Below are 12,521 nucleotides of genomic sequence, written 5' to 3'. Positions count from 1 at the left end.
TCACAACACAACTGATTGGTTCAAATGTAGTAAGAAGAAAATAAATTCCACAAATGAACTTTTAACAAGGCACACCTCTTAATTGAAATGCATTCCAGGTGACTACCCCATGAAGCTGGTTGAGAGAATGTGAAAAGCTGTCATCAAGGCAAAGGGTGGCTACTTTGGACAATATCAAATAAAAAAATAGATTTTTTTTAACACTTTTTTTGGTTGCTACATAATTCCATGTGTGTCACTTCATATGTCTTCACTATTATTCTACAATGTAGAAAATAGTAAAACAATTATGAAAAACCCTGGAATGAGTAGGTGTGTCCTAACTTTTGAATGGTGCTGTATACCCAATATAACTTGAATGCCTAATGAGCTCAGTTCAACTGCCGTACCCCATCAAAACCCAAAATATGAGATTGTTTTACTCTATTGCTTGTAAACAATGTAATTTTTAACAAACACTGTATAGCCTCAAACCATGGTTAAAACTATAATATTGATACCATGGGTGGTCAGTCCTTGCAAATAGCTCTGAATTTGAGAGTGGTGACATTAACCCAGCCCCATCCCTCAGCTCTTTACTAAATCAGTGGCGGGATTGTCGCTTTGTTACTGTTTCAAATACAGACTTCCCCTTTAGGGGTATTTACCTACTTCGGATTTCATAATGAGTTTCCACTGTATAGTGGCTTTCAAATAATATTTTCTACATTTAAAAAAAAACATTCTAACTAAAACAGTTTTCTTAAATGATGCTATAATTTTTCTAAACACTTACAATTACAAAGGGCTGCCTTTAGCATCATGTCATTTCCTTGTTAAATGTGGTCTATTTTTCTATTATGATAGAGCATTAAAATATCTATCTACCAGGATGATTGTAAGTGTGTGTTTCCTTTTCTGTCATTTTTATTTAGTTGGATACAGTAAATTATAAAAGTGATCAGATCTGGACAATTTGCAATATTTCTGTTTAATTGTTTATTAAAGACATGAACATAGATATTTTCCAGATCACTAAACCTCTGCTCCATTTTTAACATTCCAATCTTTAGTTTTGTAATACTTGACTGATATTTCATTGCTATACCACCTGCTGCACACTACATAGATTATTGAACACAACCAGAATGAACAAGAATAGCATGAGATGAATGAAGCATTATACACTACTTATAAGATTATCTAACATTGACTATGATACTCAAAGGTTGAAATAAAAATGGCAGATTAAACTATAATCAAAACATAACAAAGGTTGATCATGTCAGGATAATACATATGTATTTTGTCAAAAATTTTAAATATATATTTGAAAGATTGTCAATGTTTTACCATGAAAGAAAAAGAGTGAAAATAATTCAGCCTGATATAGTAATTTTGTTTCGCAGAAGTATTTTGAACACTTGTCTTCTCTTGTAAATATCCCATATTATATTGCACTAGTTTTCCATAAATCATTTTTATTCAAGTAACAATGTATGCAGTATTGATATTTAATCATTCAAATAATATGAACATTTCTAAGGTTAACCTTCTGTATGGCTAAACATCAAGACCAAATCAAGGTAAACTGAATGCAATGAAAGAGTGCTGACTGGGCAGTGCAGGCAAAAATGTATATATTTTTTCACACTAAGAGGTCGAAATAACATTCTGAAATTGTCATAATGCCCTTTTAGTTAAGATAGTTTTTGGGGTGGGGTGGGGTGGGGCTTGAATTTCAGCCTGTTCAGGTGGGATGAAGTTTTTGGCCCATAGCATGACATCACAATCTGATCTGATTATTCCTACCAATGACCAGTCATATTTTATTTGCATATATATTCTCCTACTTTAAAGGGGTAAGCAGTCTAGACGACCCTATCTGTCAATCAGGGCTGTGTATGTAAATATATTTACATTTGTATCAACACGCCTACACTATCTGACTGAGCATTTCAATGGCAAAAGGAGGCTCAGGGAAATCAATGATTAAAAAAATATATGTTTGGAGTTATTGTCATGAAACAAACACACACAGTGATATATTAGACATACAGTGATTCAAAAAATGTAATCATAAAGACTGCATGGGGACTTTAAATAAATCAAATTTGATTGATCTCTAAAGTACAGTAGACATGTAACTTTCTTCCTCATTCTTTTCCATCAGATCCAAGGCAAGGTCATCACCAAGCTCAGATTCCTGGTTTGCACCCTCTTTTAGCATTGCTATCAAAGTAGACAGTGTGCTGTTGGGGTCCAGTAATTTAACCAGGGGAACATTCACACCCCTGTCTTGAAAGAGAAGATTCTGCAAAGTCATGGCTAGCATTGAGTCTATGCCTAATGCGGTGAGAGAAGAATCGTCATTCAGCTCATCATTCTCAACACCAAGCGTTTCCCTGAGCACCGACTTGACGTATTCACTTGGTGACATGGACACGGTAGTTTGGTCATATCCTGCAACTTCCCCTTTTTCTTTTGTTATCCCCTCATCCACCAGTGCGCCTAAACGTATGTTTAGGGAGGCATTATGAGCAAGAACATGACGCATCAGGTTTTTGAAACTGAACTTGCAGACAACCTGTTGTGGTCTGTTCAGCAGAAGGCATTGTTCTAGGCTCTCATGGATTTCTGCTACCCCCATGACCATCATCCCCTTTGCCGCCAGAAATCTTTGGAAATGGTCTTTGTCCAGCAAGAGACCAAGGTTCAAAGCTCCCCAGCTTATGGACTGTCCTGCAAGTCCAATGTTTCGCCTGTACTGACAGAATGTGTCCAAGAAGGAGTTGGCTGCACAATAGTTTGTTTGTGCTGCATTGCCAATAAAGGCAGAGATGGAGGAGTAACACACAAAGTAATCTAACTTGCAGTGTTTTGTGGCGTGATGCAGATTCACAGCTCCATTCACTTTGGGCTTCAGGACTTTCTCATAGAGAGATTTGTCAAGAGTTTCAATCAGGCCATCATGCAGGACAACGGCGCTGTGGAAGACCCCTCTGATTGGACAAGAGGGGAAACGTTCCTTAATCGCAATAACGGTATTCACTACTTGTGCAGAGATTGAAACATCACACTGCAAGCTGACAACTGTGGCGCCAGACTGACTCTCAATGTTACTTATCTCCTGCTGTAAGTCGGTCGAGGGACTGCTTCTGGAAAGAATGACAATATACCCTCCTCCTCGCTGTGCAATAAACTTCACTGTTTCAAACCCTAGTCCAGTTAGACCACCTGTGACAATGTACACAGAGTTTTTCTGGAAAAGCTGGTTTGGTTTCGGCAACAACTTAATGTTGGACAGTGTGCCTTTGGAATCATCTTTACTCAGTGCCACAAAAGGAAGGGTTTTTGAGCTGAAGTATGATTCAGACTCTTCAACAGGCAGGAAGTCAATGCTACCAGATGACACTCTCTGAAAGATGGTGGTTTCGAAATCTAAAGACTTCTTGTCCAAATGCATTGATTTGAGCCAACGGTAAATGTGAGACTTCTCTGCTCTGATAGATCCCTTTTCCAATGCGCTAGACATTTGAACAGTCTGAATGCGAACATTGTCATTGCCACATCTGAAGCCATTTTGTGAGATGGAGGATTGCCACTCATTTTCACATACAGCAACAATGTGTCTCACACCGGAAACATTGCATGCTTTTTCAAACTGAGATTTGTCAAATGGAGGTAAAAGGACAAATGCATCAAGCTTGTTCACATTTTGAAGCTGAGCACTAAACTGTGGCAGAACAATGTTATTCCATCCTGATTTGGTTGCAGTTTGGGCTAAGACCTTTGTCAAACCTGAGTCAGGAACGGATGAGATGATGCCCAACCTCTGTTGTTTGACTTTGGGTAATGCACGATGCAAGACTTCCCATGCAAGTACAAAGTAGGACACACAGGGTGCCTCCTTCAGAAATGTGAGCCTCTTTGTCTTGTAGCACGCTGCTTCAGGAATCACAATCTTAGAAGATGCAGCAGTCGGATAACATGAAACTACATGCTCCCCCACTTTCAGTTTGCTCACCTCTTTCCCTACAGCTGTGACAGTGCCACTGAAGTCTAGAGCGAAAAGCTGGTGGTCCTGAGATGTGTGTTTGTTCCAGTACATTGTCGGGCCATAGTTCATGTCAGAGACACTGACCGGAAAGTAGTCAGAAGAATGAACACAAATCTTACTGAGCTGAATCTCAACTGAATTCTCCTCAATGTTCTTATGCTCAACATCACAAGGAATGGCAGACAAGCTAGTCATTCTGTATGGGTTAGCAGTCTGAAGGATGAACTCCTCAGACTTCAAAGAGTGGACATTTTCCTGTGAGTTGTCACTGCTTTCAGTGGGAGTGTGCACTATGTAAGGTTTTAGAATCTGTCCATCTTTCACCACCAATTCTGGGTATTGGTTGCATGGGAATGAGTCAAGAACCTGAGACAGAGCTCTGATGTCCTCTGTAGAGACAGAGCTGATGTCAATCAGCTGGAAGGAAAGATCTGACATTTCTGCAGCACATGATCTAGTCATGCCTGAGAGGGCAAAGCCTGCGCTGATGCGGTCCACTGTGTTCTCTGCTGACCGGTAGGTTATTGCTCTGATGGAATTTGGAAATTTCATAGCCTTCAGTTCCAGGACGATTTGTCGGAACATCTCACAGCAGTTTACCATGTTCTCCAGGATAGCCTCTGTTTCGTGGGAGGTAACATTGTCATTGCTCCACACAAACAAGATTTCTGCAAAGCTTTTCAAGTCTAAGATTTTGAATTTTGACAACAGCGCTTTGAATCCACGGCTCAAGAGATCATTGGCATGTGTGAAAGAGATGTATTGCGACTGTGAGCTCAAATGTTTTTGCATGGCTTCAGATACACCCATCTGGTCAGCGAAAACCAATGCCTTGGGTTTATTAATGGGCTTGTAGTCATCAGACACAACACTGAAGTCATTGTGGAAGAAGTACTCTTCAACAACATTAGATTGGCTCCCCAGATACTTGACTATGACATGCTTCAGTTCAACCAAGACCCGACCTGCTTTGTCGGTGAAACAGCCAGATACTTCGAAATGGTCGGCTGCAACATTTGCGGCTCTCAAATAAAGAATCATTTCAGGCTGCAGGGGTTCGTGAACAGTCAAACTGCCTATTTCTGCAGGGAAGCCAGGCCTTGCCATGAATGCATTCACTATTGTGATTGGAGTCAGTTGTAGCAAGTAGTCTAGCACTACAGGGTGAATGCAGAAATCATGCAACTGAGGCAGTAGTTCTTCAGGGACAGTTACAACAGAGATGGCTTCCATCAAGTCTGCACCATAGTGCACATCTCCCCTGTTTCTGAAAACAGAACCATACTGAAACCCTCTCTTACTTAGGTAATCATAAAAGTAATCAGTACTCATAGTTGATGTGCATCGTTTGTAAACTGAGTCTAGAGAGATGTACTGTTCCTCAGCCAACCTCCCTTGCTTGCATGATATGCTGCCTGATGCATACGTTGCTGTAGGAGATTGTATCTTAAACGTTGTCTCGTTTTCAAAGTGATCCAGTTTGACACTCATCTCAGGAGAATTTGGTGCAATGACAAATGGACTCTGAAAACTGACACTGAGTTGCAGCATGTTGAGTGGCACCTTTGATTTGGAACTGGCCATGAAGGCAGCCAAACCCAACTCAGCGTAGAGGGCACCAGGGACAATGGCAACATCATTGTTTCTATGGTCCTGCAGGTAAGCCACTGAGGCTGAGGCCAAATCACAACTGAAGGTTTTTCCATCATTGCCTGTCTGAGTTAACACAGGATGACTGCCCGATGTACCTTTCTGTGCTGCCTCAAAGATGACATCTTTCTTCACACAATCGAACTGATACCTTGGGGTAGGTGTTGGGGATGTCTCACAACCTCTGTAGAACTTGTCCCAATCTACCTGAACCCCCAACTCAAACAGTTTGGACACAGTGTCCAGCATTGTCTCATGGTCTTTATTTTGCTGCACTGATGTGAGCACTTGTGTCTCATTTCCCAGAGTCTCCTGGATGTTCCTTTGTAGAGCCCTTCTAGGGCCTATCTCTACAAAGACCACATTCTTCTTGTCTTTGGTTGCTGATCTCACTGCCTGTTCAAATGAAACAGGCTCTCGAATGTTCCTGGCCCAGTATTTGCCTGTGCTAAAGTCTGGCTGCTCTACTGCCTTTCCTGTGACTGTGGAGAACAATTCTGTCTCAACATGATTCACCTGTAAAGAGCCAATACTGTCCTCTATTTGAGAGAGGATGGGATCCATCATTTGGCTGTGGTATGCAGCAGGGACATCCAGAACATGGAGGAACAGATTCTTACTCTTGACTGAACTGCTTAGCTTTTGATGGAGACTGTCTATAGCATCAGCATCACCTGCAAGGGTGCAGGACTGTGGGCTGTTGGAGGCAGCCAGGCAAACCTTATTTAAGTAGGAGGGAAGGAGTTTCAAGACCTCTGACACGGCCATGTTACTGACCACAAGCATTTTCCCTCCTGTGACTTTATTCTGCAGAGTACTGCGGAAGTAAATCACCTTCACTGCATCCTCAAGGGACAGCAGACCAGAGCAGTGGGCAGCAGCAACCTCTCCAACAGAGTGACCAAGAATTGCATCTGGTTTGATGCCCCAGTGCTTGAAGAGACTGGCAATGCCAACCTGAATGGCAAAGAGGAGGGGCTGGACAACATCTGGTTTTGAAAAGTCGTCATCAACTGATGCACTTTCCAGTCTCTCTGTGATGGACATTCTTTGGTACATTTGAAAAAGCGCCTCAACCTCCTTGATCTTTTCTCTGAACACTGGTTCCTGTTTCAGGAGCTGCTTGCACATGCCTTGGTAGGCCACACCATTCCCACAGAAAACATACACTAACTTTGGATCTAGTTTGGAGGGGGCAATCTTTTTGTTCAAAGCAGATTTCAGCTGGTTTTTCAGATCAACCAGAGAGGATGTTGTGAATGCCTTCCTGTATTTATGTTTCATGTGGCTTCTTCTACAGGCTGATGTATATGACAGACCCTGGAGTTCCACTGTTTTGTCTCCACTTATCTGTTCAGCTGTGTCCTGTACCATCATGGTAAGGGATTTTTCTGAGGCTGCTGAGAGGATAAAATACTCATAAGACCTATCAACCCTGGCTGTTTGGGTGTGAGAGTTGTTGTACTGTTTGACAATTGTGTGGGCATTTGTGCCTCCAAAACCAAAATTATTGATCCCTGCAATCCGTTCGACCGAGCCTGCATTTCCCCACTTTTCTGCTTGAGTGGGAACTTTTATGTTTAAGGCTTTAGCGTCTATACTGGCACTGTCCTCAGAGTAGAACAGTGAAGGGACAATGATTTCATGCTTCATCATTAGTAGTACCTTGATTAGACCTGCCACACCAGCTGCAGATTCTGTGTGTCCGATGTTGCCTTTCACAGAGCCGATGCGGAGTGTTTCTGAACCTGGAGGTCTGGCTTTGGCAATGACTTTGGAGATGCTGCCTGCTTCTATGGGATCCCCCACTGGAGTTCCAGTCCCATGAGCCTCTATGTACTGGACAGTTGACAGGTCAGACTGTGAATAGATTCTGCGGAGCAGCTCCTCTTGCTGGACCATGGATGGCTTGGTGATTGGAGAGACTGTGCGGCCATCTTGGTTTACTGCAGTTTTGCTTATGATGCCCCATACATGGTCACAGTCTTTCAAGGCCTGTAAAAGATTTGAAGTTCAACGTAACATGTTTGATAGACCAGGGTCTGTGCCAACTTTTTACTGCAGGGAACTGTTGGGCTCCACCCTAAATGGCTCTTGGTGCGTCAAATTGTACAGTACATACAGATCTGCAAATAAAACTGTCAAGTAAAGTCATAAAATGAGAAACAAGAGTTTGTCTATTGCAGTCTTAAGTCAAATTGGTGACAAGGGATGGTAAATACAGTATATGTAATATGTTAGTCGTATTCTAGAAGTTTTGACAAAGTGAAAGTGAAAGTCAATGCATCAAATACTCCCAGACACATTGTATAGCCAACTGTTCTAAATGTTTGGCCAGTTTGAATATGTTTGAACTGTACTGCAAAGAGTGAAAACTAAATCAATGGTAAGAACTCACTTGTTTCAGTGGCTTCAGCAGAATAATCCCGCAGCCCTCTCCTCTGCCATAGCCATCTGCTCTGCTGGAGAAAGGTTTGCTGGTGCCTTCAGGGGAAATCATCTTTGCCTTGCTGAGAGCGACAAAGACTTGTGGCTCTATGATACAGCTGACACCGCCACAGAGAGCCATTTCACAGTCACCTGGTAGGACAAAAATATTTTTATATAATTGCAGGTGGCACTTTTTCATGTAGCTGAAACTGGGCTAATAGTCAAACATATGATTCTAACTTTTGCTTTATAGTTTTGGAAATGTCCCTCTGGGCACAATTCGTAGTAACGGGTAGTGTGCATGAAATCTACGTTACATATTAAAAGAAGCAATATAAAATAATCTAGTAATCTATAAAAAAATTATATATATATATATATATATATATATATATATATAATTTAACTAGACAAGTCAGATAGGAACAAATTCTTATTTACAATGACGGCCTACCCCGGCCAACACTGGGCCAATTGTGTGCTGCTTATGGAACTCCCAATCACTCCCGGATTCGAAACCAGGGACTGTAGTGATGCCTCTTGCACTGAGATGCTGCGCCACTCAGGAGCCCATAATTATGAATGATAGTAGAGCAATTATCTTACGCACAATTTGACAAGAGTTGTACCTTGTTTTATGGCTTGACAAGCAAAGTGCAGAGCCACAAGAGATGATGAGCAGGCGCTGTCTATGGCAACTGATGGACCAGTGAGGTTGAAGGTGTAGGATATCCGGTTGGCTGCAATACTCATGGCTTTACCAGTGCCACTCCAATGGTTAGTCAAGCCTGGATTGTACTGGGCAGTTGTGAGATCGTAGTCTCTGTTCATTAGTCCTACAGAGTTTCATAGAGAATTGAACGTGATATTAGTATCAATCATGGTATCACAAATCACAACTTCACACTTATCTGTAAAGGAAAAAAAAGTTATATTACCTAGGTATACTCCAGTTCTAGTTCCGCTAGCTTTCTCCATTGGCATCCCAGCATTCTCTAGTGCCCTATAGGTGCAGTGCAGCAAGAGTTTCTGCTGGGGGTCCATGTAGTCGGCCTCAGCATCAGTGACACCAAAAAACCTCAGGTCTAGTTCGTTAAAGCTAAGAATCAAAACATTAACCAGTCAACCAGAGTGGAAAATATTCAATACAACAAATGCAATCAGAAGCTGGGAATTCAGGGACAAGAGAATTTGTTGGTCAACTACACATTACCAGGAATATAATTCTACAATATACCGTAGTATAGCATCTTTGATTGTTTGCAGTACATTATTAAATTATGAGTAACCGTAGTAGTGCAACAACAAAAAATGGTGAGGGTCAGGGAAACGTCATACTAACCCGTCTATGAGAGCAGCTTTGCTAGTGTGAGACTTTCCAGGTTTGCTGTTGTCAGCATCATACCAGTAAGTACTGTTAAACCTCTCGTTAGGGATTGGCAATGCACAGTTCTTTCCTTCCAGAAGAACCTTCCAGAAATTGTCAAGCCCCTCACCTGGAATTGAATATGTGTTGTATCAGAATGGGAAATACATTGGAATTGTTTTAACAAACCTATATATTTATTAATATATATATATATATATATATTTTAACAAAATGTTTTTCATAACAATGTATATCATTTCTGAATCAAATTTCATCAAGCTTGTCTACAAATAAAACATAACAAATTATAGCTATAGCTCTCTTGGAAAAGAGATATTATCTCAATGAGAAAAAAAACGGTATAAATAAAGGTAAAATATATATAAAAAATATATATATATATTTTTTAAAGATGTTAAAGTTTTTTGATTAAAAATGATCTTTAGGTCATAGATAAACATTTCTACATTCATGTTATTGCATGTATCAATACACAAGTTAGTTGATGTTTCGTAATAGTTGTAATTTCTGTTGTCTGGTGTTTTCTTTGCTGGCAACTATTTAACTATTTAATTTAATTAATAAAATAGTAACTATTTAATTAATTAACCTATATTAAGCAGCTTCATATCCCACAGGGAAAAAACTGTTTGAATCCACGTTGTGATGACATTGAATCAATGTGGAAAACTGATTGGATTTGAAAAGAATCATACATTTAAGGGAATTTTGTATTTTTTTCCACCAAATTTTTACCTAAATGTAATGGCATGGTGAAATGTTTGTTGATTCCATGTTAAAATCAACTTTAGTTGACAACTCAACCAAATGTAAACCAAAACTAGACGTTGAACTGAAGTCTGTGCCCAGTGGGATGGTGCTATAAGAAGTGAAAACTTCTTGATTGGAGAACACATTGGGAGGGATCTTAGATCAAGTGGACCACTCGGTCGCAAGTGGATCATCCAGAAAAACAATAATCCCAAGCATTCATCAATATCCAGAAAGAAATCGTTATTGACCACAAAATAAAAATGTTTCAATGGCCATCTCAGTCTCTGGACTTGAAACCCTTTGAAAACCTGTGGTTTGAATTGAAGAGGGCCATCAATAAGCGCATACGAAGGATATCAAGGATCTCGAAGGATTCGGTATGGAGGAATGGTCTAAAATGTGTTCTCTAATCTCATAAAACATTTTAGAAAAAGGCTCAGTGCCGTTATCCTCGCAAGGTGAGGTATTGAAAGTTATTAAAAACAGGGGTGCCAATAATTATGACCCCTATCTTAAAATATATAAATATATATGTTTCTTTTAGGAATTGCATTATTATAAAAATATAATGTTCTAAAATGTTTAAGAATGCAATATAGCTTTTTTGCTCATCTATCAAGAGTGCCAATCATTTTCGACCTGACTGTATACCCATTGATTCTTGAAGAATATTACTTATAAATACCTCATAACCTTAGCTCAACTGTCATACCCCATCAGAACCCAAATATAAGCTTGTTTTACTCCAATGTTTGTAAACAACGTAAATGTATATTAACACTTGTATAGCTTAAAAACATGGTTTAAACTATTATTTTTGATATCATGGTCAGTCCTTGCATCCATAGCTGTCTTGGAATTTGAGAGTGGTTACATTTCTCCAGGCCCATCCCTCAGCTTTTCACCAATACAGAAGCAGGGCAACCGCTTTGTTATTGATTCTACTGCAGATTCTAGCTTTAAAGTGATTGAAACTATAAACTGAAATGAATTACAATACATGAGAGAACTAGCAAAAAAGGTTCATCATCACAAAAAAAAGGTTAACTGTCAAACCTCCAGGGAAGCTGCATCCAATGCCAACCACTGCAATGGCTCCCTCTTCCTCCTCCATCCTGGCTGTCTGTCACACCAGCTGGACACTGAAATGCATGCACTTGTTTCTTAACTTCAAGTGTAAACTCAGCTCAGATAGAAGGTGCTCGATTTGCCTCCTGTTCCTTTGGCTCGTTGTCTCACCTGTATTGTATTTATATGCGTAAGGACTGATAGCAGCCCTCTAAGGAAATGCTGATTCAGTTCCACAGAAATACCGAAGTGCAATCACTGCTCTAAATGAAAGCCAAGGGATGAATGAGTTATTAATTTTGTCAAACAGTTCCTTGGTAAATTTATAACATTATTCAGATTTTATCACACAGGTTTTCCATTTTCAGATACAGTTCCTTATTACTCTTAACCTTTCCTGGAAAGTCTAGTCACTCTACTCTAAGTCGCTCTGTAAGAGGGTCTGCTAGAAATTACTTAAATGTACACTACAGTTCAAAAATTTGGGGTCACTTACAAATGTCATTGTTTTGGAAAGAAAAGTCCATTAAAATAATGTCAAATTGATCAAAAATACAGTGTAGACATTGCTAATGTTGTAAATGACTATTGTAGCTGGAAACAGCAAATTATTTTATGGAATATATACATTTATGGAATATATACTGGCAGCTTCATTAAATAATACCCGCAAAACACCAGTCTCAGCGTCAACAATGAAGAGGCGACTCCCGGATGCTGGCCTTCTAGGCAGAGTTCCTCTGTCCAGTGTCTGTGTTATTTTACCCATCTTAATCTTTTCTTTTTATTGGCCAGTTTGAGATATGGCTTTTTCTTTGCAACTCTGCCTAAAAGACCAGCATTCCGGAGTCGCCTCTTCACTGTTGGCTTTGAGACTGGTGTTTTGCGGGTACTATTTAATGAAGCTGCCAGTTGAGGACTTGTGAGGCGTCTGTTTCTCAAACTAGACACTCGAATGTAGTTGTCTAATTGCTCAGTTGTGCACCAGGGCCTCCCACTCCTTTTTCTATTCTGGTTAGCGCCAGTTTGCGCTGTTCTGTGAAAGGAGTAGTACACAGCGTTGTACGAGATCTTCAGTTTCTTCACAATTTCTAGTATGGAATAGCATTAATTTCTCAGAACAAGAATAGACTGATGAGTTTCAGAAGAAAGGTCCTTGTGTTTGGCCATTTTGAGCCTGTAATCCAACCC

General features: G+C 40.1%; 1 protein-coding gene across 1 annotated transcript; it reads right to left on the bottom strand.

Moving 5' to 3' along the window:
* Window positions 1–968: 968 nt before the first annotated feature.
* On the bottom strand, window positions 969–11,376 carry LOC112227854 (probable polyketide synthase 1). The gene is made up of 6 exons (XM_042308627.1): window positions 11,319–11,376; window positions 9,462–9,615; window positions 9,058–9,218; window positions 8,749–8,955; window positions 8,088–8,269; window positions 969–7,684 (listed from the first exon to the last, which is right to left on the bottom strand). Exons 1-6 carry the CDS (start codon window positions 11,374–11,376, stop codon window positions 2,105–2,107), a joined length of 6,342 nt encoding a protein of 2,113 aa, XP_042164561.1. The 3' UTR covers window positions 969–2,104.
* Window positions 11,377–12,521: the final 1,145 nt, after the last annotated feature.

The sequence above is a fragment of the Oncorhynchus tshawytscha genome, linkage group LG29, assembly GCF_018296145.1.
Source record: "Oncorhynchus tshawytscha isolate Ot180627B linkage group LG29, Otsh_v2.0, whole genome shotgun sequence".
Lineage (NCBI taxonomy): Eukaryota > Metazoa > Chordata > Actinopteri > Salmoniformes > Salmonidae > Oncorhynchus > Oncorhynchus tshawytscha.
This window is presented reverse-complemented; position numbering and strand designations above follow the sequence as displayed.

Bases quoted from the DNA above. Each gene is read 5' to 3' on its own strand.
- LOC112227854 (XM_042308627.1), bottom strand. From the start codon at position 11,376: ATGGAGGAGGAAGAGGGAGCCATTGCAGTGGTTGGCATTGGATGCAGC. The intron at 9,616-11,318 runs GTTTGACAGTTA...ATTCAATTCCAG, and splicing joins TGGATGCAGCTTCCCTGGAG to GTGAGGGGCTTGACAATTTC. The intron at 7,685-8,087 runs GTGAGTTCTTAC...AATCTTTTACAG, and splicing joins TGCTGAAGCCACTGAAACAA to GCCTTGAAAGACTGTGACCA.